This window comes from Gallus gallus, chromosome 3 (assembly GCF_016699485.2).
Source record: "Gallus gallus isolate bGalGal1 chromosome 3, bGalGal1.mat.broiler.GRCg7b, whole genome shotgun sequence".
Classification (NCBI taxonomy): Eukaryota; Metazoa; Chordata; class Aves; order Galliformes; family Phasianidae; genus Gallus; species Gallus gallus.
Genome location: NC_052534.1, coordinates 24,924,562 through 24,943,605, shown reverse-complemented (window position 1 = coordinate 24,943,605; position 19,044 = coordinate 24,924,562). Strand labels below are relative to the sequence as shown.

The window sequence follows — 19,044 nt, the reverse complement described above, 5'->3', positions numbered from 1 at the left end:
TAGTGCAATGCCGTAGGTCTTGTTCCATGGCAAGTGGATAAGACACTCAACACATTGGGCTGATGACAGTGCCACCATGGGTCCTTACCTTTCTCATGGCTTCCCACTGTCTCATCATTTTCCAGAAGTCACAAAGAAAGCTTGTTCCAACCTCATGCTTCTCAAATTAGAAAGCAGCTATAGAAATAAGTGCATTATTGGTAACATAACTTAAGATGGCTCTGAAGATGAACCAGAATACAGGACAGGGCTTAGTGCTGGGACTCATATGATTTCTTTGCATGCTCTGATACTGAAGTTGCAGACTGAGAAGAAGCAGTAACCAAAGAAGTGAGGGTGCTGAGCCTGCCAGCTACGTGCACTCTGAAACACTTTCTTGGTAAACCAAAAACAAATCAAACCATTCTCCTGGATACTTGCACAGTTTCCTAGAATTTCTTTCTGATTAATTAAGATAGCAGCAGGAGCAATTCCTATGGGCGAGTTGGTTTAACTGTAAATCACTCCTAGCGATCATCAATTTTTAGGGCTTTCAGAATGCTTTGTAAATAAAAGTTACAATCTAAAAGTCAGGGTAAAAAGTGTATGCTCACTGAAAAAATGATTATGTCCTATCCTCACCGTGCCCACTAACACGTGTCCCTCTGTGCCACATCTACACGCTCTTGAACACCTTCATGGATAATCACTTCACCACCTCCCTGGGCAGCCTTTTCCAATGTCACGTTATCCTCTTTTTTGAAGATTTTTTTTCCTAATACCCAATCTGACCCTCCCCTAGGCACAACTTATGGCCATTCCCTCTCATCCTTTCATTAGTAATGTGGGAGAAGAGACCAACCTCCATCTCACCACAGCCTCCTTTCAGGGAGCTGTAGAGAGCGATAAGGTCTCTCCTGAGCCTCCTCCGTACCAAACAATTCCAGTTCCCTCAGCTGCGCTCCATAAGACTCATTCTCCAGACCCTACACCATTTTCATTGCCCCTATGTGGATATGCTCTAGGATTCATGCTTTTGTTGATTTAGCCTGCACGTCAAACTTTAATGCTCAGAGAGAGCCAGTAATACCACAAATCACACCTAAAAACCCAGTCAGCATTCCGTGGAGGGGGAAAAATCACAGATCTGGTGTGATAGCTGAATACACACACATACACACACATGTGTATGTATATGTAGAGTGTGGGTGCGTGTGTGTGTATATATATATATACGTATATATATGTAAAGTGTTAGATTTATTAAAAAAAAAAACCTTCAATATTCATCTTTCCTTTATAGTTTAAATGCCAGTCCTATTTTTCATCTTCTATAGTGCATATAAAATATTGAGCTCCAAACTGTTTTTGTGCCAGGGAATGCAATTTCTGCATTTGAGTGTCTTTCTTACTGTCATCAATAACATTATAAATTTGTCTAAATTCAGCAAGTAAAAACAAGGTTGAAAACTATGTTTTATACCACTAGCTGCAGGGGGCATAAAATTACGGTAATTTGTGGCTTTGCTATTGTCAGTCATGTACAGGAGTTTTTTCAGCAGAAATTTATCATGCGCCCAGCACTGAATGTACTATAAAGCTATAATGTGCTTTTTTTTTTAATGCAAAAACCCTGAGAAATTCCCAACGAAGTAAGCAGAGCTAAATATTCATTCACCTTTCTTTTGCTGCTTTTAGAAGGGAAAAATGCGAGGTGCGCATGTCCAAGCATTTTTGCAGTGCTGAGCTCTGCTGTGACCAGGAAGCATGCTTTTGGGCTGTGTCAGGCCAGATCCTGTCCCATCTTTCAGTTCGTAGAATCAGAGAGTCGTTTGAGTTGAAAGGGACCTTTAAAGGCCTTCCAGTCCAACTGCCCTGCAATGAATAGGGGCACCACCAGTTACATCAGGTTGCTCAGAGAGAATTAGAAGATTGGAGTGTTTGTTGGTGAGCAGTCAGTAAGGTAATATGCGGTTCTTTTAGGGTACTTCTTGGCACCATGATTTATATCACGAGCAGGAAGGTGTCCCATGTCAGGAATGAGCTGCTGAAAGAGGCTGCAATGCCATGCCACAGCTGTGTTTTCTTCCTCTGGCTTTCTCAGTGAAATGTGATTTCTGTCATAGTTCCTGCAGCTTCTTTCTGAACTCTTCCCTAGTCCACGGTAAAAGAAAGCAAGCCAAGATAGCGTCTTGAAGAACTATGGCATTAACTGGTGCCTTGTACTATCACTGCCAGGCACTGTGGTGTCATTGGAAATGATGCGTTTTGTACATTTTGCTTTGGACTATTTGTGAATGTTCATAGATTTCTGTTTGCTGTGCCTTTGCTTGAAAATCCAGTGGTGCAGTAGAGCTGACTGTCACTGACTGTCTTGTGGGCTTATTTGCTTGTGTACAAAACACAAATTCTTTTTGATGCATCATTTGTTTCTTCACTGTGTGAATTCTGGCCAGAATTTCAACATTTAACTCACTTGTTAAACATGAAAAATGTACATGAGGCAAAAACGGTACTAAGATATGCTTAGTAAGGTTAGTAAAATCTGAATGAGTCTGATTAGGTGTTTGAAAAGGAACAAATGTGTTGTTAAGGGAGGTGCTGGTTCTGGAGCAGCGATGGGAAGATGGAGGGGGGAGTCTTTTTGTGCTGCAGTGTCTCAACAGTGGAAGCATTAAAGAATCAAGTTGTGATCACGAAGGCACAATAATCCCAACTAAATCTGCAGTTTGGAATAAATCCATCCGTTAGATTTTATGACAATATAAATGCCAATAATTAGTTTTCTAATTGATCACATGAATTGCGAGCTATCTATAGGCATTCTGTGTACGGATGGTTGGGTATGTAACCTGATCATGTGGACATCTCTCCGTATATATATGAATACAAAGGTGTGCACATACATATATGCTTTTCTAAAGTTCACCAGTCCTTAAAAGGGTTAAGCGGTTTTAAAATTACCTCAGCCCACTGCTTAAACATTGTTGCCTTAATTAATAGCTGCTAACATATGAAGGGCTTGTCTTGGCTCTCAGAGGGGGAAAAAAAAAGCAGCATGTCACAGAGCTCCATGTGCACTGCTTCTTGTCTACTGCCATCAAAATTAGTCACTGCGGCTCAGACCTGCAAGGTTTATTATTTCTGGTACAAGTGGACATACCAACACCTATAATTTTTACTGATAGATTCTTCCTGAGTAGCGTGTTGTGTGATTTTTTTTTTTTAAGGCATTTTGTGATGGTGGTGGTTTCTTTGATCTTTTGGGGGGGGTACAGGGGGGGGTCAATATTGTTATTTGTTGTCTACTTAAATGAAAATGAATGGCTATTGATACTTGTTACCAATTTAGCATTTCTGGATGCGTTTTGCAATTCGGAAGTATGGGAAGAAAGTTTCAATATCTAATTATTAATTTCACTTAATCAGACTGAAAACTGATCCTTTTCAAATGAGTTAAAGCATTTTGGAGTACTGCCATTACCCATGATACAAGATACAAAGCTGTGTGTCCATAATGTTTCCCAGGGCTAAGATTCTTTATCCCTTTTGCCCACTGAAGAGAGATTTGTACAAACTTGGTATGGACTTTGGGGAAGAACATCCCACCTCTCCTGCGACTGAAAGGTACTTACAATATCTTAAGTCATGAAAACGTTCTCCTTATCTTTTTATTTAAAGATAAGGCGATGCTTTTAGTACAGAGACGTTGCACCAACATGTGGTTTTGTTGTCCATATATGGCTTTATTTTTATGGCATCCATATAACCAACACGGATTATATTGTTATTATTTTTCTGAGTTCGATGTATTGTCCTTAGAAGTCCTGTTTTTGCTTGTATTTGATGTTTCTATTCCCAGATTTGATGTCTATGCAAACTGAGGCCTGATGGCCTCTTAGGTCATTCATTGGGCAGTCCAACCAGCAGTTGGGCAAAGTGACTTGGAAGTTGCTGAGAGTCCAGTGCTGTTGCCTGCAGCAGCAGGGGCCATGGCTTACAGCTGAGGAGACCTCCTCTAGGGCTACCCAGGAGAATGAAAGAGAGCAAGGATGGCTGTGGGGGAAGTCTTGGGGCTGCAGCACCGTTGGTCTGTCAGGTAGAGCTCTACTTGAAAGTGAAATCCGTGTGGCTTGTGGCATAGCGAGCTGATGTTGGCAGGTGAGGAACAGGGAGAACGAAGAGTTTTCTGTAGCATCTTGCTTGTGATCTTGAGTCTCTGTGTCGAGAATGTTAATTTTGATTTTCCTGATAGTGGAATCACAGGGAGGAGGGCATGTTGTGCTTCTGCCAAAATAGGGGAGTCTAGGGAAAAGGAATGGCTACTTTGAAATTTGGAAAGCCAAAAGCTGTGCTGAAATTCAGTTAAGACGTTCAGCCTTAGTTAGAAGTCCCTTGCTAATAACTTCTTTTTGCAACAGCTCTGCTGTTGAGGCATGAAACCTTTTCCATACACAAGTAGCATGGAGCAGGATGGGAATGTCAGAGGCCAAATTATGCAGCACACTGAGAGCCTTACTGCAGAAGTGCATAGTTGCCTCTAAACTTGCAACACTCTCCAACTCCTGGGAGTGTGAGTGGGGCAGGTTGTGTGTCATCCACCCACTCTTCCCTTTGCTCTTCCTTGTACACAGCCCCACGGCATGCTATTGTTAGATATGAATGCTAATTGCTGGTATTTCAAGGCTCCTCTCTTCTTATTGCTAAAGCCTGTAACAATAATCACAGCCTATATTCCCCATCTCTAGGCATCAAGGAAACAAGATATGATCACAGGCAATGTGCTAATGTAATTGTAGTATATAGAATATGAGCATTTTCTATGTAAACACAGGCCTGGCCACATCCTATGATAGCTCTTCCTACACTCCTTAAGATGGCTGTTCCTAGGCTCGCAACTCAAGTCCCCATTATGTATATATCTATCCTTGTCATAACACCACCTCTGAAACACTCACACCGCTTGGTCCTGCTGCATAATGTTAAGAGGGTGGAATTTTAAATTGAAAAAGGCTGTTTAAGTAATGTCAGCAGCCTGACTAATTTCACAAAAGGAAGGAAATTCAAAGTTAAGGCTATGGTATATTCTTATCTAGATGCCTGCAGATTTCCATGCATGACAATATGCCCCTAAAATTCAGAGCTGTCCCTTATGTCTTTAATTTCTCCCATTGTGTCTCTCCTTTTTTTTTATATTAAACATCAAAGTGAATTCACAACAGAGAGTCAGCCTAGAATTTAATCCTCTAAATACCTTGAAAATAGGGGTTTAGACTAGAAGTACCAATATATACCCTTAAAACTTCAGAGTAATATAAAAGAGATTCTAATCACAACAGATCATTACAAAGAAGAGTAAACCACTTTAAAAAATTAAGTGTCTCAAATATAATAAAAAGGAATAATTAAGAATCAAACAGGAAGCTGCTACTCTGACAATTTAATGATGCTGAATTGGACTGAAAGAATTGGCTTTGCCATTAAAAGGCAATGAAAATCTGATAATTTCAAAATGGCACTAGGGTAAGATCAAGCGTATTCTTCCAAATCAAATGCAGCAGAACCAGAAAGAAATGGTAGACTTCACCTCAGAAAAACCTTGGAGTGCTTTGGACTCCTGCTGCTGCCTGGAGCTGAAGCTGTTATTCTATCAGACCTGCTTAACATCTTTAGACTGGGGTCTTCCTGGGAGTTTATTACTGTGTGGAACCTGTGGAAAGCAATGTGGCAGCCCTTCTTGCTAAATGGAAATAATACAACATCGATGCTCTTCTGTTCTAATTTCATTTTCTTCTTTTTTTAACATTATTGAAAATGAACAGATTTACATAAAAGCATCCAGGGCATTGTAGCCAATTGCACTACACGCAACATACCAGTAAATGGAAGTAGAATAGATGTGCTTTGCTTTTCTGATGTGTATGAGCCCAGAGATACGCATCCAAATGCTTAAAACCAAGCAAGTTAATCTTATAAAATGCTCGTAACAACTGTACACCTAATTTGCACCTGCACTTACCGTGACTGTGTGTGAATTAAAGCCATTTGTTTATTGTTAGGAATTTTGAGTATTGTGTCTTATGGCTGAACTTAATAAGCTGCACAAGTACAGCATTTCATAGGTTGCACCATTAGATCTTTAATTACCAGTGAGCGGTTTTGCTACTTCCTACCTGAGAATCTTAGGAACCCAAACTGGCACATTGCTGATCTGTATTGCCATGGAGAAAGATATGATTAATAACAATAAATTGATGTGTATTTATACTGTAGAAACAGACCCAAGGAGGTAAGGTAAAAATATGTTACAAGAAATCATATATACAGTGAGAAAATACTTATTTTGAGCACCAAGAGCATCTAACTGGAACACAAGAGCGAAGTCTTAAAACATACAAGCAATTAGAAACAGTACAGGATAATTAATAGTTGAGCTTTTCATCCTTGCATGTTCTCCTGAGGCTTCAGTGAAATCTTCCCGTTGCTTTCCTTTGCACTGTTTGTATTAGTGCAGAGTGTTATACAAGCTGCAGAAAGTAGTCTTTCACGTGTGCTGATCTCACCTCTGTAGGATCCCCATGCATTCAGATGCTGTGTGGCCTGGAACGTCAGCTATTACAGTGTCAGGTTAGGTCCTTTTAAACAGGTAGCCCATCGCTTAGGATATTTCAAATAGTAGTTAACTGATGTAGGTGTCACCTATAAAGCTGAATGTCCAACAAATAAATTAAAAAAAAAAAAAAATCTCAATTTTATTGCAGTTTGTCTGATTAGAGAACAACTTGGCTTCCAACTCCTGGTCTTCTGCTGCCATCCTGTGGCGAACTGGACTCACTTCATGCAGCGTAGCTCAGCCACTGCTGGCTCTCCCAGCACCTCAGCAATGCTCACCAAAAATAAGTTTATGGGCTTCCCACGTTCTCCTGCAAGGGACGTTGTAACCTGCTGGCCCAGCTGTATGCTTTGCCGTTACCAGTCTTGGTTTGATTTCTGCTTGATGAACCTTAATGACAGGTAGTATAAAAGCAGGAAACAGAAAATATTGCCACCGATGATGAGGTAGCTTATGTAGAGAGGCTCAGAATCCAGGCCCAGAGCCTTGGTTACCTGTAACCACAGAGAACAGAAAATTAGGAACTGACAACTTTTTTTTCTAATGAATTATTGAGATGGTTATTAGGGAGCGACTTACAAGTTTTCCTGGAATTTTAATTGTGACGTTCCCAAAAGGCATATCATATATGGAATCAGTGAACTGAATTTGCATCATGCCTTGGAAATTCCATCTGAGAAAAGATACCTTAGAAACCCAATATGGAACTGGAAAAAAAAGGCAGAAAAAATGTGTATAGATAAGCAGAAGTGCTGTCTTGCTGCCAAGCATAACAGGTTTCTCTAACTTCTTGACAACCAGAGGCTGTAAATGTATGAGAGTTTATTATTGGACAAAATATATTATTTTGTGGGGATATGTAAATTAGGAGAAAGCTAATAACTGTATCCGTCAAATTCCTGCTGTCTACTAAGCCTCACTGCAGTTCAATCTTCATTTACTGAATGTAATTCACCTAGAGACCAAGTAACACTCCAGATTTTCACTAATGCTTTTTTTGGATCAAACTTATCATTATCTCAGTTCCAGATGGAGAAACCAATGTAAAATGAACTCCACTCTCACTGTAAAGCTGGGGATAAAGCAGTGTTTTCCTACATGAGACTCAGCCACGCTGCAACCAGTTGCTGCTGCAAACCACCAATGTTACAGTTTGGAGGGACGTTGGGAGATTTGCTTTACCTGTCCAGAGTTGTTCCAGGCTTATCACAAAACCACCGCTCAGGTAGAACGAAGTGAAAAGGACATTGCCAAGGAAAGCTGAGAGCTGTAACGTTGGCAGCAGTGCTGCCACCCAAAGTGCCATTGCACGGGCGCAGTATACAGCCAGCCACACCGAGAAGAAGTTCAGCAGAAAATGTTCTGCTTCAGGAAATAGATTTGTCAGCCAGTAGATGGGAACCCCATAAATTATAACGAAAGCGCAGTGCTCGGGGAGCTCCCCCAAAATCTGTTCGGGAAGGGGGAAAAAAAGAGACAGAAAAGTGAGTTACACAACAATCACAGAATTTTGAGATGTGCCTTAATGTATTTATGAACTGTTTAGAAAAACTTCAGGAAATGCCCCCTTAGAATGCAATTGCTGTTTTTTCCATCATTCTGACAATCCCTGTAACTAACTGTTAAATCACTATGCCCTTTGTTACAGGTTAGATATCTTGTTTTGTTATGGTTTTTGCTGTTCCTAAGAATTGAGGAGGCTTTCCCTAAGAACTAGCGTGCCTGAGAACAGGAGTCCTGTTACTGGCTCACTGTGAGTGCGTGTTTTGTCCAAACTTGGTTGAACATTGCATGACATCAGATTTGAAATAGGCTATTGATCACTTCCCCTCTTTGTCCCAGAGGCAGTCCAGCTAGCATCTACTTAACTTGCTGTCAAAGAAAAAAAAAAAGTATATATGCATATGTTTTGAATTTCTTCAAATATCTGAAGATGTACTAGATATGTATATCTTTACATATATACACAGTAAATATGTGTAGATATACACAGCTCTGCATATATATATATGTTATCCCTGGACTATATATGTATGTAGTTACATGTGTGTATAAATCTATATACATGCAGTACGATGATTATTTTTTCCAAAGAGAGTTGCTACCATCCTCTAATACCAAGGTTGTAACAAATTACAACTACTCCTCTATGAATAATGTGCAATTTTTGTGACACAATGCAAAGAATATTTTTCTCTGGCAACCACTAATAAGCATTTAAAATCTTGTGCAGAAATGGAAACCTAAATTACAGATGCCATGGCAGGCAGAACTCATCTCACAGTGGCAACATCACAAAGAAGGGATTCTTCTAAACCCTTATTCAAAAGAGAATGTAATTTTTCTCAAGTTTTAATTTATTTCCATAAAATCTAGCTCTTTATGCACTTAATACATTTGTTTCACTTTGATCATTACAGGCCCAAACAACTGTTGGAAATCTAACAGCATTTTGCCATTTCTGTTTTACTTTTGCTGCAATTTAATATGAATACTCTGTTTTACAGATCAAAATGTAATCAAACTTTCAAAGATGCTCCAGTTAATGAAATATTAAGTTATATAAAACTGACAAACCACCAAATTTGACTTCCAGAATTCCCAAGTTATGGCCATAGAACCTCAGAGACCTCAGCCGTGAGACATGTCAACAGATCTAAAGTAGTGTGAGGTTTAATCTATTAACACCAAGGAAGCAAAAATGATAGCTTTAGCTGGCAGACACAAAAGGGGGAAAAAAAAGTCTAATGGGAGCGTGATTATTTGTACAAGGCTATGTGTTGTGCCATTGTCTTTTTTCTAATCCACCTGCCTGCATTTCCTGGTGACTCAACCACTTACCTTAGCAAAGAAGTACGGGGTAACAGAATACATTCCATTTTCCAAGTCAAGATAAAGCATTGCTCTTTCTGAATGACCTACAGGGTAGAAACAAACAGGCTGGTTTCACCCTAGAGTTGCATTTAGTAAATGTAATTTTTCATTGATTTAAGAATTTTCTGGATTTGATTTATAACGTTTACAATAAAATTCACACTTACATTTGGCAATAACATCCAAAATCACCGTGAATGGGATTAGTGCACCTATCATGTACAGCAGTGCTGATGTGTCACGAATGGAGAGTCTGCCTTCGTGGCCATAGTACAAAAATCCAATTAATAATGACATGACAAGGGCCTCAAATCCATGGACTAGTAATGTTGAAATATCTCTGAAGTCATTGGAGACTTGACGACTAGGAAAACAGCGACATTAATCATAAGGTATTGTATGTAATAATGCCGGTTGCATTCAGATATATTGCTCCAAATGCTCTGCTAACATCAGTTTGTTGAACGTGCTGACTCTGAGTAGGTGAGGAATTTGTCTACGTGCTTCCAAATGTTATTCGACTTAAAGCTATTGAGTGCCTGTAGTGTAGCTTTTCAGGTCTGAAATGCTGAAAGGTAGGCAGTGAGGCAGGATTATCTGGTTTTGGAGATGCAGAAGCAAATTATTTCAGCAATGGAAGTGTCTTTTGTAAGGGACTATAACACCAGCTGATACTAGCAACAGTGTTCTGTGTGTATTAAACAAGTTGGCTATATTTCTTCTGAGTACAGAAGCATGAATTTCAACTATCAACATCCATCCATGATTGCTATAATCACTGAAGCCTCCTTGGCTTCAAATATGAGGCAGAGGCATGAGGATGGCAATGTCTGAGCCTACCACGAGGCTGCCCGGGCTAGCTAAGGGTTGAGTCACCTTGATTTGATATGGAGATCAGAATGGAGGTACACAAAAGTGGGATGCACATTCCTGAGCCTGGAGGCTCCTGCTGCCGCCAAAATCCTGCAGCAATGTGATCTGGAGATTATTTTTGTTTGGAAGGAGTCCTAGGGCAGAAAAAGGGAATGCATATAGGACTGCTGCCCTACTCAGAGGATTGGGGTGATCTGGTATAGCAGTGCCTCTGCTCCATAGCTTGCTAGTGCTAGACAAGCACTTTCACTATGCTCTCACTTCACATTTTGTACTACTTAATGCTTTGAAGTACAAATGAACACAATACATAATTGTTTATGCTGGAGATAGGTTACCTTAATAAGACAGTGAACTGTTTTAAGACTCCTGGTAACTGATCACTTGAATGGTATGGCATGTTGATAACCTCTTCTGGTTTTGAATGAGAGCTGCCAAAAGAAAAGAAAAGAACATGAAACTAGCTGAGGCTGTAGCAGTTATTCCAGATCTGTCATGTGGCTCTGTTTTCTTTACCTTTGCTTGCTGGTAGTGGTCACAACACTGTCACCTTCACTTGCTTTCCATAAGAAATCATCATAATCTTTGATTTTTTCTTGGAACAAGCTGGCAAGAGTATTTGCTCTTTTTAAGCTTTCCATCTCCTTTTCTGTAGTCTGTTTATCAATGCTGGTCAAGTCAACTGAAAGATATTATTTGACATGATACTGTATGCTACAGATGTGATAACTATATGATGTACTTAGAATCAGAAATTTCATCATGAACAGACTGTATGACCTGTATGCATATATTAATCTACAATGGTTAAAACTTTCAGTTACTTTAGCTGGATACTGAGAAAGCCTGAGAATATTAGCCAAGGAAGACATAGTAGCAGCAGCAGTAGTTCATTTAGCTTTTTTAAAAAATATTATTTAACAAATTATTTTTCAAAATCTGAACCAACAGTAGTATTTTCCAGTGCTGACCTACAGTGTAGAGTGACAATATCTGATATTTTACAGATGCTTTCTGGGAGAATCTGCACATTTCTTAACTCATATCATTGAGCTGATCTTCTCTGAACCACGCTTTAGCAGAAGTCCACCAGAAAAATTAGTTGCAGTCTACCTTATTTAACTCTTCCCTTCTGATGTGATCCCCCATTTCCTTTATCCACCACGCTTTCTGTATTTCCATATGTTTCTGCATTTCTGTACTTCTTTCAGGTACTCCTCCTTGCCATGGCATCCTCTGCCACTGTGTTCTATTTCTACCTTCCATGTGCCCATATTCTCCACCCTTCCTATCAGTTGTGGCTCTGTGCATTGCAGTCAACAATCTTCCACCTTCTTTTCTCATCCCTCCCTGCCTCTGAATCCATAGGGGGTTTGTCTCCCAAGGGCTCTGTTTTCATACGGGAGTGGTGGCTGCAGGACTTCCTTAAGGTTGTGCCGGGCTGCTCTGAACCACATTGGTGACAAAGGTCTTTTTTTCAGGACCTGATATTAAGATTAATTTCTGTCTTATCTCTGCATAGCTGATAAGAACTGACACTGGCTGCCACATAAGCACAGTCAAAGAGGTTACTCTAATGCATTGCGGTCGTTGTCCTTGCTAACTTGAATGCGAAGACCTGAGGGCAATAATGAAAGCAGCCAAGGCAGCCTCTGTGGTAAATACTACTGCAATTAGATCAACAAGGTGAGATTCCCTTTGAATGATGCAGAAAAAAACAGAAGAAAAATGGATTTGGGACCATGTAGTTAAATTTCTTTGAGGAGAGGAATCAAGAAGTACTGCTATATGTTTGATTTTTTCCTCCTTTCCAATATGCTTTGTTGAACAGCACTCCTCTTTTCCATTTACTGTTCCGGGTACGTATTATTCCTCCCCTTGGGAAACTAGCTTCCCATGTATTTCTTGAATCAAATTCAGAGAACCCACTACAGAAGGAAATTGATCAGCTCATCCAAGTCTTTCTCAGTGAGAGTAAAAGTTTCAACAGGTTGAAGCATGGGAATGAATGTGCTAAGCTTGTGAAAGAATTGCTACATCTGGCATGGTTAGGAGGAGGATTATTTAAAATTGATTTTTTTCTGCTTATTTTTTGTTCCGTTTCCTGTACTAACAAATAAGGATTATATAAAAAACTGACCTTACTACGGTATTGATTTGAGTCAGTGATAAGCCATGTCTAAAGCAGGTCAATAAAAGTCAATGTTTGCCGATACACCCACAAAAGCAAATGACTTCCAAAAACCTTTTTTAAGACAGTACTTGATACTAACCATAGAAATCTGCAGGATTGCTGTACCTTGGGCAGGGGTAGCCTAGTTCTGTGAAATACTGGACCATGTCTCTAGCTGCTCCAGAATAGATGGTGACTCCAGAAGTCATCAGAAGAACTAAATCAAACAGTTGGAAAATATCTGACCGGGGCTGATGAAGTGAAAGAAGAACTAATCTGTTTCCTCTGGCCAGTCTGGATAATGTTATCACAAGGTTATGTGACGTGAAACTGTCCAGTCCTGATGTGGGTTCATCAAGTATAAGTATTCCTGCCAAAGACAGTGAGTTTAGCTGATTTGGAAAATATATTCTAAGTGAAAAGCTATTAGCACATGAAATCTCACAGATACATTCCTTTTTAAAAATTCTGAAGTGTATTCCATACCAGAATCGTATGGTATTTAATCATGACAAAAAGATTTTCCGCTATTCTTTTGAATATAATAACTAAGAGTAACTTTTAAATGTTGTCTTGCTCCTTCTGGAAATAAGAATAATGGTTTTTGTTTTCATTGGGATGAAGATTTAGGTTCTTTATTAAATTTATATTCTTCTCTGAAGTTCTTGTACTTTGTATAAAAATCATGTGAATATGCAATAGTAATAGTTTTATATTCTAACTGCTGAAATATTTAGATCTTACATTATTACATTATTTGTGTAAATTCTCACTTTTACTTTACGCAGCTTCTCACAATCTATGATCTATTTCATACCTGTTCACATCCACACGTGAAGAGTTATGCATATGCTTATATTTTCTGTTGTTGCTGTTGTTTTGCAGTTGATTGCTAAAATCTTGCAAGGATTTTATTGCTTTGCAGTGTTTATGTTGTTAAGGAACTTAATGGCCTCAGTATGCACAAGGCAATGCCTGTACACAGACATGGTTTCTGTCATGAGGGATATAATTTATGTTTGAAATGTAAAAAAAATCCTTACTTAAATTTCCTTGATTTTTTTTTTTTACTTCAGTACCAGCACATCTATTCCTGAGCATCACCTCTTACAAAAAAAAAAAAAAAAAAGGCTTCTGCTTTCACAGTCATAGCAGAAGTATAACTCTATATAAGTTGGAACTTTTCAGATCCATTTCCGAGTGCTTCCAAGTGGAGGTAGAAGGGATGAAAGGAAACGTCACACAACAAGAGGCTCAGCCAAGATTATTAGTGCTGTTGTTATACATAAGAGCAGGTTGGGAATTCACTCCTGCAAAATCAATTGCAGATTTGGCCTCATCTTTTGCTTCTATGAAGACGATGTGCATTTTTAGTGGCATAAGCCAGCCACGTCAGAGAGTTGCACAAGAGTGCAATGACTTCATGTACTGCCAAGACAATGGTCTTCACTGTTAACATTTACTTGTGAATAGGTCAGGTTGAAAGAAAGAAAAGCAATCCAAGGTTTATAAGAGATAACAAAGCCTCCAAAGTAAACTGTGGCATACAGTCAGGAAAGGGCTGTGAGGTTGACTTCTGGCAACATTCAGTAGTTTGGTTGATGGTGAGTGGAAGCTTCCAGAGGGGACTCTGTCTGCCTCTGTCACTGCTGCTGCCTTGGCAAAGCTGGCAGAAGTGAGAGAGGGCTGCTAAACATCCCTCCGGGACCCCTCCAGGGAGTCCTCCCTCCAGGGGCAAACTTATGTATGACTTTTCACTGAATCTTGTGTTCTCTAACTGCCCTATTTTCCCCCAGGGATTTGTGGTGAGCACAAGGAAGTTGTCTGGATTTTGCTCACCTGGGTTCCAGAGCAGCTGTACAGCGATGCTCACCCTCCGCCTCTCACCTCCTGAAATGCCACGGAGGTACTCATTCCCTACCCTCGTGTTTGCACACTGCCGCAACCGTAGCTCTGCTATTACATCTTCCACCTGGGGGAATAAAAACAAAACAGTTTCCTTGCACATTTGTGTACGGAAAAAGCAGAAAATGTAGTTGACGTAGTTAAGATTCATCCGGATATTATGGTGCTGTCTGATCAAGAGTCACGTGAAAACAAATCTTGATTTTAGAGATATCGTTAAAAATTGCTCAGCAATAGGCAGTATATCTCTTCTTTCAGCCTCTCCAATGCTTTCTCTAGATCGTCATTTTTTATGCACTTTGGAACAATTGCTGGTTTCTATCTTGAAAATAAGAAAAAGGTTTATAACTCATAATTTAAATTAAAAAAAATGCCAGATTAGCTGTTCTGACTCCAAACACTCTGGATGTCTGGGATAACTTCTGTCAGATATGTTTTTGACAACTTTGTTTTTTCCCAACAGCTTAATTACCCTTTTTTGCCTTTGTGAGTCTGAAAAACATGCTGGAAGGCGCAGCCTGGCGATGAACAATAGCGTTTCTCTGACAGTCAGGTGGGGAAGCAGTCGGTCATCCTGCCTCACGTGTGCAATGCATTTCTTGACAAGCTGGGGAGTGCTGGGTTTGTTGTTGATCATGATATGACCAGACTTGATTTTGCCTCCGTGATCCCGGCAGGTTATCACGTCAAGCAAGGATGTCTTTCCTCCAGCTAGAACAACAAAAATTGGAAAATAAGTACATTTCTAGAACTTTAATTTGAAAAGTGATTTATACGCAGAAGTTTTCATTCCCTAACTTCTTTTCCTGAACCCTCTCTTTTGCTTTTCTAATGCTGCAAAGGCAGAATGGTCTTGAAAGAGAATACCAACACCTGACTGCAAGCTCATGATCAGAAGGTCTCTCCCCTCTGGAACGGAGGACATGACTTCAACCTTTGTCATGTCTCAGGAGAATTGGGTAGATGGGCTTTGAGGACAGCTCTGTGAATTCAAGAAGCAAGATCTCTCCTTGTGCCCCAGTCACCTTTCTTTTACCCTTTGGAGAAGTAGCTGAAAGGTGGAATCCTGGCGTGGCTGCAGGGCTGTCACCTAAACACTCTGCATGATCTTGCTTATTGGAAGGAGCTGTGGATTCAGAAATGGCAGCTGGAACAGCTGAAAGACTACGGCATTGAATGATTATACTGACAATAAAAATCTTAATCATGATCAAATAGAAATTACTATGATTTGAATAAGACAAAAAGTCATTTAAATAATTAAAAACAGCTGGCTTATGTTCAGAGATAAGGAAATGAAAACAATGTAATCAAAACATTATTTCGAATTAAATAGCAAATGACTTTTTCCCTTATGCTGCATGATACTTCAGGTAAACACAGAGCTCTCTCATTATGATTAGATGTCATTTATTTCCAGATTTCCTGTTAAAAGATTAACTCCACACTTGTTTTCTAATATGTACATTTTAAAAAGGAAATCCATCTATCTGTAAAGTGTGTATTGCTCAATTTAAGAGTGACATATTGATTGCCATTGACATTGTGAAACTCATCAGTAGTTTAACCCATTTTACTAAGGCATTTGAAAAAATGGATGATAAACAGCTTTTAAAAATAGTTTGACTAGTCTGCTAAAAGGGGTATATGTTCAGTGCATGTTATCTTACAATGGTAGTATATCTGTATCTCAATGTGTTATTTCATCATAAGCTTTTTCATTTATTATGAGAAATCTCTAAGGTACAACTTCATTTTCATTACAGATACGTGCTAAGAAAAATTCCACATGACAATGGGGAAGAAAAACCGTAGACCTGTTTTGAAGACACTGTCAGCCAAACAGAAGAGGAATTATCTTCTCAAGTTTTACATTAATTGATCTGAAGGTGATAGTTTCTCCTATAAGAATTGTTTGCATGTGAAGGGAATTTGTGGCTGTGCTTTACCAGTTGCCACTGATCTTTGCAGGGGCTGGCTTTGTATCTGCTATATTACTGGGTAAGGTCTGCAATCTACATTTTTTTTTTATAAGAGCCATGAAGCTTCATCACATGCAGCAGAGGTGAGACTGCAAACCACAGTTGCAACAGCACCTCACTGCACCTCAGGGAGCAAAGAGCAAATGTACAAGTCATAGTAAACGTTGGTTTTTAAAACAAATTCAGAATACATGTTTCTCCACTGTGATTCTTAGTTTTCTCATGCTTAACATTTTAATGATGTATTTAAGTTATGCATTTCCACTAGTTGTTTCTCAGCTACATTTTGCCATTTGAAGGACTGAGGAGTATTGTTTTCAGTTGTGTACATTTTACCCAAGGGTTGATCAAAACATGAAACATGGTTGCTCTTACCTGTGCTTCCTATAATAGCTAGCATCTGACCGCTGTGAACTTTTAAATTCAGGTTCTGGATTATTGACACGTGAGAATCAGGACCTGAGTTCCAGGGCAATAGGAGTTGCATCTGTGTGAGTTTCTCATACCAGGGAATCTGGGATGCCAGGTTAACCTAAGAAAAAAACAAATCAATTCAAACAATAAAGTACTTCACGATAAATACTTTTGGATTTATTACAAAGCATGGAATAAGTTAAAATAATATTGTTAAAATTCAGAAATACAGACAAAAAGTCTCTTCCAGATGTTTATGTTTTTCATCCTTTGCTTCTTATTTCTGTTAATCACCAAACCTATCTGTCCTGTACTGTATTGCTATTGTACATTATTAATATTTAATACAATTTAAGATTACTCAAAACTGGAAATTATTAAGCCTACTTCAGATGCCCCATGCTACAGAGAGACGAGACAAATTTCACTAGTTTCCTGAAATCCTCCTTACGTTTGTTATCCATGTCATCCTGCCACATCTCCTGCATGCACATTCTTGCCAGCAAAGTCTCCTGCCATCTCTGGCTGGATGGAAAAGTCCCTCTGCTTCAGTCCTCAAAGGAGTAATTTAGCTTAAGACGGACATGATAGCCTAGAAACTGACCTCTTCTCCAGTGTCATCCTCTAGCTTTACTAAATATGTTTACAATGGAGCGCAGAGCCAATTGTCAAAACTACAGCCAAGAGCATGATCCTTCTTACAAAACTTCTGTATATTTTACTGTGCAACATTTTTATGAACTTGAACTTCATTCTACTTCTAAAATGGCTTACAAAATGAAACAAGAACTGCTGGATATGTTCCCTGCTCAAGGGAATTGCATAAAGTAGAGTGTTTACCTGGTAGTTGAGTTCTTTGACCTCAAGAACATTTGATTTTCCGCTGTATGTGAAATACAGGCTGTTATCTTCTTCAGAACAAAAAATACTGTCCTGGGCCTTGATGTGGAGAAAGTACCAACTTAGTTACAACAGTTAATTGCAATACCTAAAGAGAGGTTAAAATTTGATTATAGAGAAAAAAAAGAAATAGAAAAAGAGAAATAGAAATGGAAATATGTGTAATGGGATATACCAGTATTGTTAAGTTACCATAGTACAAAGGTGTGAAGGGTTGAAATGTTACCTGTTAGCCAGCATGAAATGCAGTTTGTTCTAAGGATAGGTCAGAGGGCCAAATACGCTATGCTATGCTTATCTGTTAGCTTTCAGTTGAAATAAGTCTATTTCCAAAATGGAGCTAAATGCTATGCCACCACAAGGAGATGAATCTAATCTATTCTATTCTATTTTTATTACCTTAGAAGAAATGGTTGACTGTTGGAGTATTAACATCTATGGGATCAGAATGGTATGTATTAAAATCAGTATTTTATGGCAGCTAAAAATTAAAGTACGCTAGAAGCATGCTTGTTATTTAATTCATCCATACTGTACCAAAGTAACCTGGAGCAGTTAATTCACCACTGCATACATACAGAAGATAACTTGCTAATGTCTATGCTTATAAAGAGCAAATGGTAGCCGCAAACAGTGTATGCTCAGTAAGAAAATGTTGATCATAATCAGACAGGGTATTAATTTAACTAACAAAAATATCCAAATACCCACCATCTCTGCTGAACAAATGTCTTGTAAAATAACAGGGAAAAGGCATGTTACCCCAAGTCAGCACTCAGAGATCATCCTAACCCCTGTATCCTTTGGCATAACAGGGGTTAAGGCTCTTCCAGGGATTCATAGCCTGAGTTCTCATTTCACCCAAGTCATATAACTTTCAGCTTCAGCTGAGGTCTGCTGGAAGAGCTCCATTCCCCTGTTCCCAGTCTAGGTACACGCTGGAAAGCAGTATGATACTAAATTGTCTGAAAAGCAGCACTATGACCTTGCCAGCTCTCTCTGCAGTCCCTGGATTAAGCCTGGGCATGGGGCATTGCCCCCCAGCAGCCCACAGCCAGCCCTCTCGCAGCTCTCACTCACCGACAAGCTTGTGCACCTGTCCTGGCTCCAGCTGGCACCTTCCAGAGAGATGTTCTCGGGGTCTTTCTTCATGTTGGCTGCACAGGACCTTGCACCCTGTGCTGCTTTGGTGATGGGCTCCTGGAGAGGCGTGGGAGCTTTCTCTCCTTGCTTCTGAGCTTTCCAAGTGCCTTCAGAGCAGAGCCCTGGCTTCTCTGCAGCAGGCGTAACCCTGTGGACAGGGAAATACTCCCCTCCTCCCAGACACTGAC

At 39.5% G+C, this 19,044-nt stretch overlaps 1 protein-coding gene across 2 annotated transcripts; it reads right to left on the bottom strand.

Annotated features, from left to right (window-relative positions):
• Window positions 1–5,204: 5,204 nt before the first annotated feature.
• Window positions 5,205–18,991, bottom strand: ABCG8 (ATP binding cassette subfamily G member 8). Of its 2 annotated transcripts, none has more exons than XM_015283834.3 (13): window positions 18,794–18,991; window positions 17,654–17,801; window positions 16,775–16,931; window positions 14,890–15,128; window positions 14,352–14,484; window positions 12,613–12,882; window positions 10,856–11,021; window positions 10,678–10,770; window positions 9,634–9,830; window positions 9,434–9,510; window positions 7,775–8,042; window positions 7,172–7,299; window positions 5,205–7,086 (listed from the first exon to the last, which is right to left on the bottom strand). In XM_015283834.3, exons 3-13 carry the CDS (start codon window positions 16,884–16,886, stop codon window positions 6,949–6,951), a joined length of 1,821 nt encoding a protein of 606 aa, XP_015139320.1. In that variant the 5' UTR covers window positions 16,887–16,931; window positions 17,654–17,801; window positions 18,794–18,991; the 3' UTR covers window positions 5,205–6,948. The 2 variants fall into 2 exon arrangements, with proteins under 2 accessions (XP_015139320.1, XP_419458.4); XM_419458.8 differs by having other exon boundaries at window positions 17,654–17,752.
• Between the last annotated feature and the right edge of the window lie 53 nt (window positions 18,992–19,044).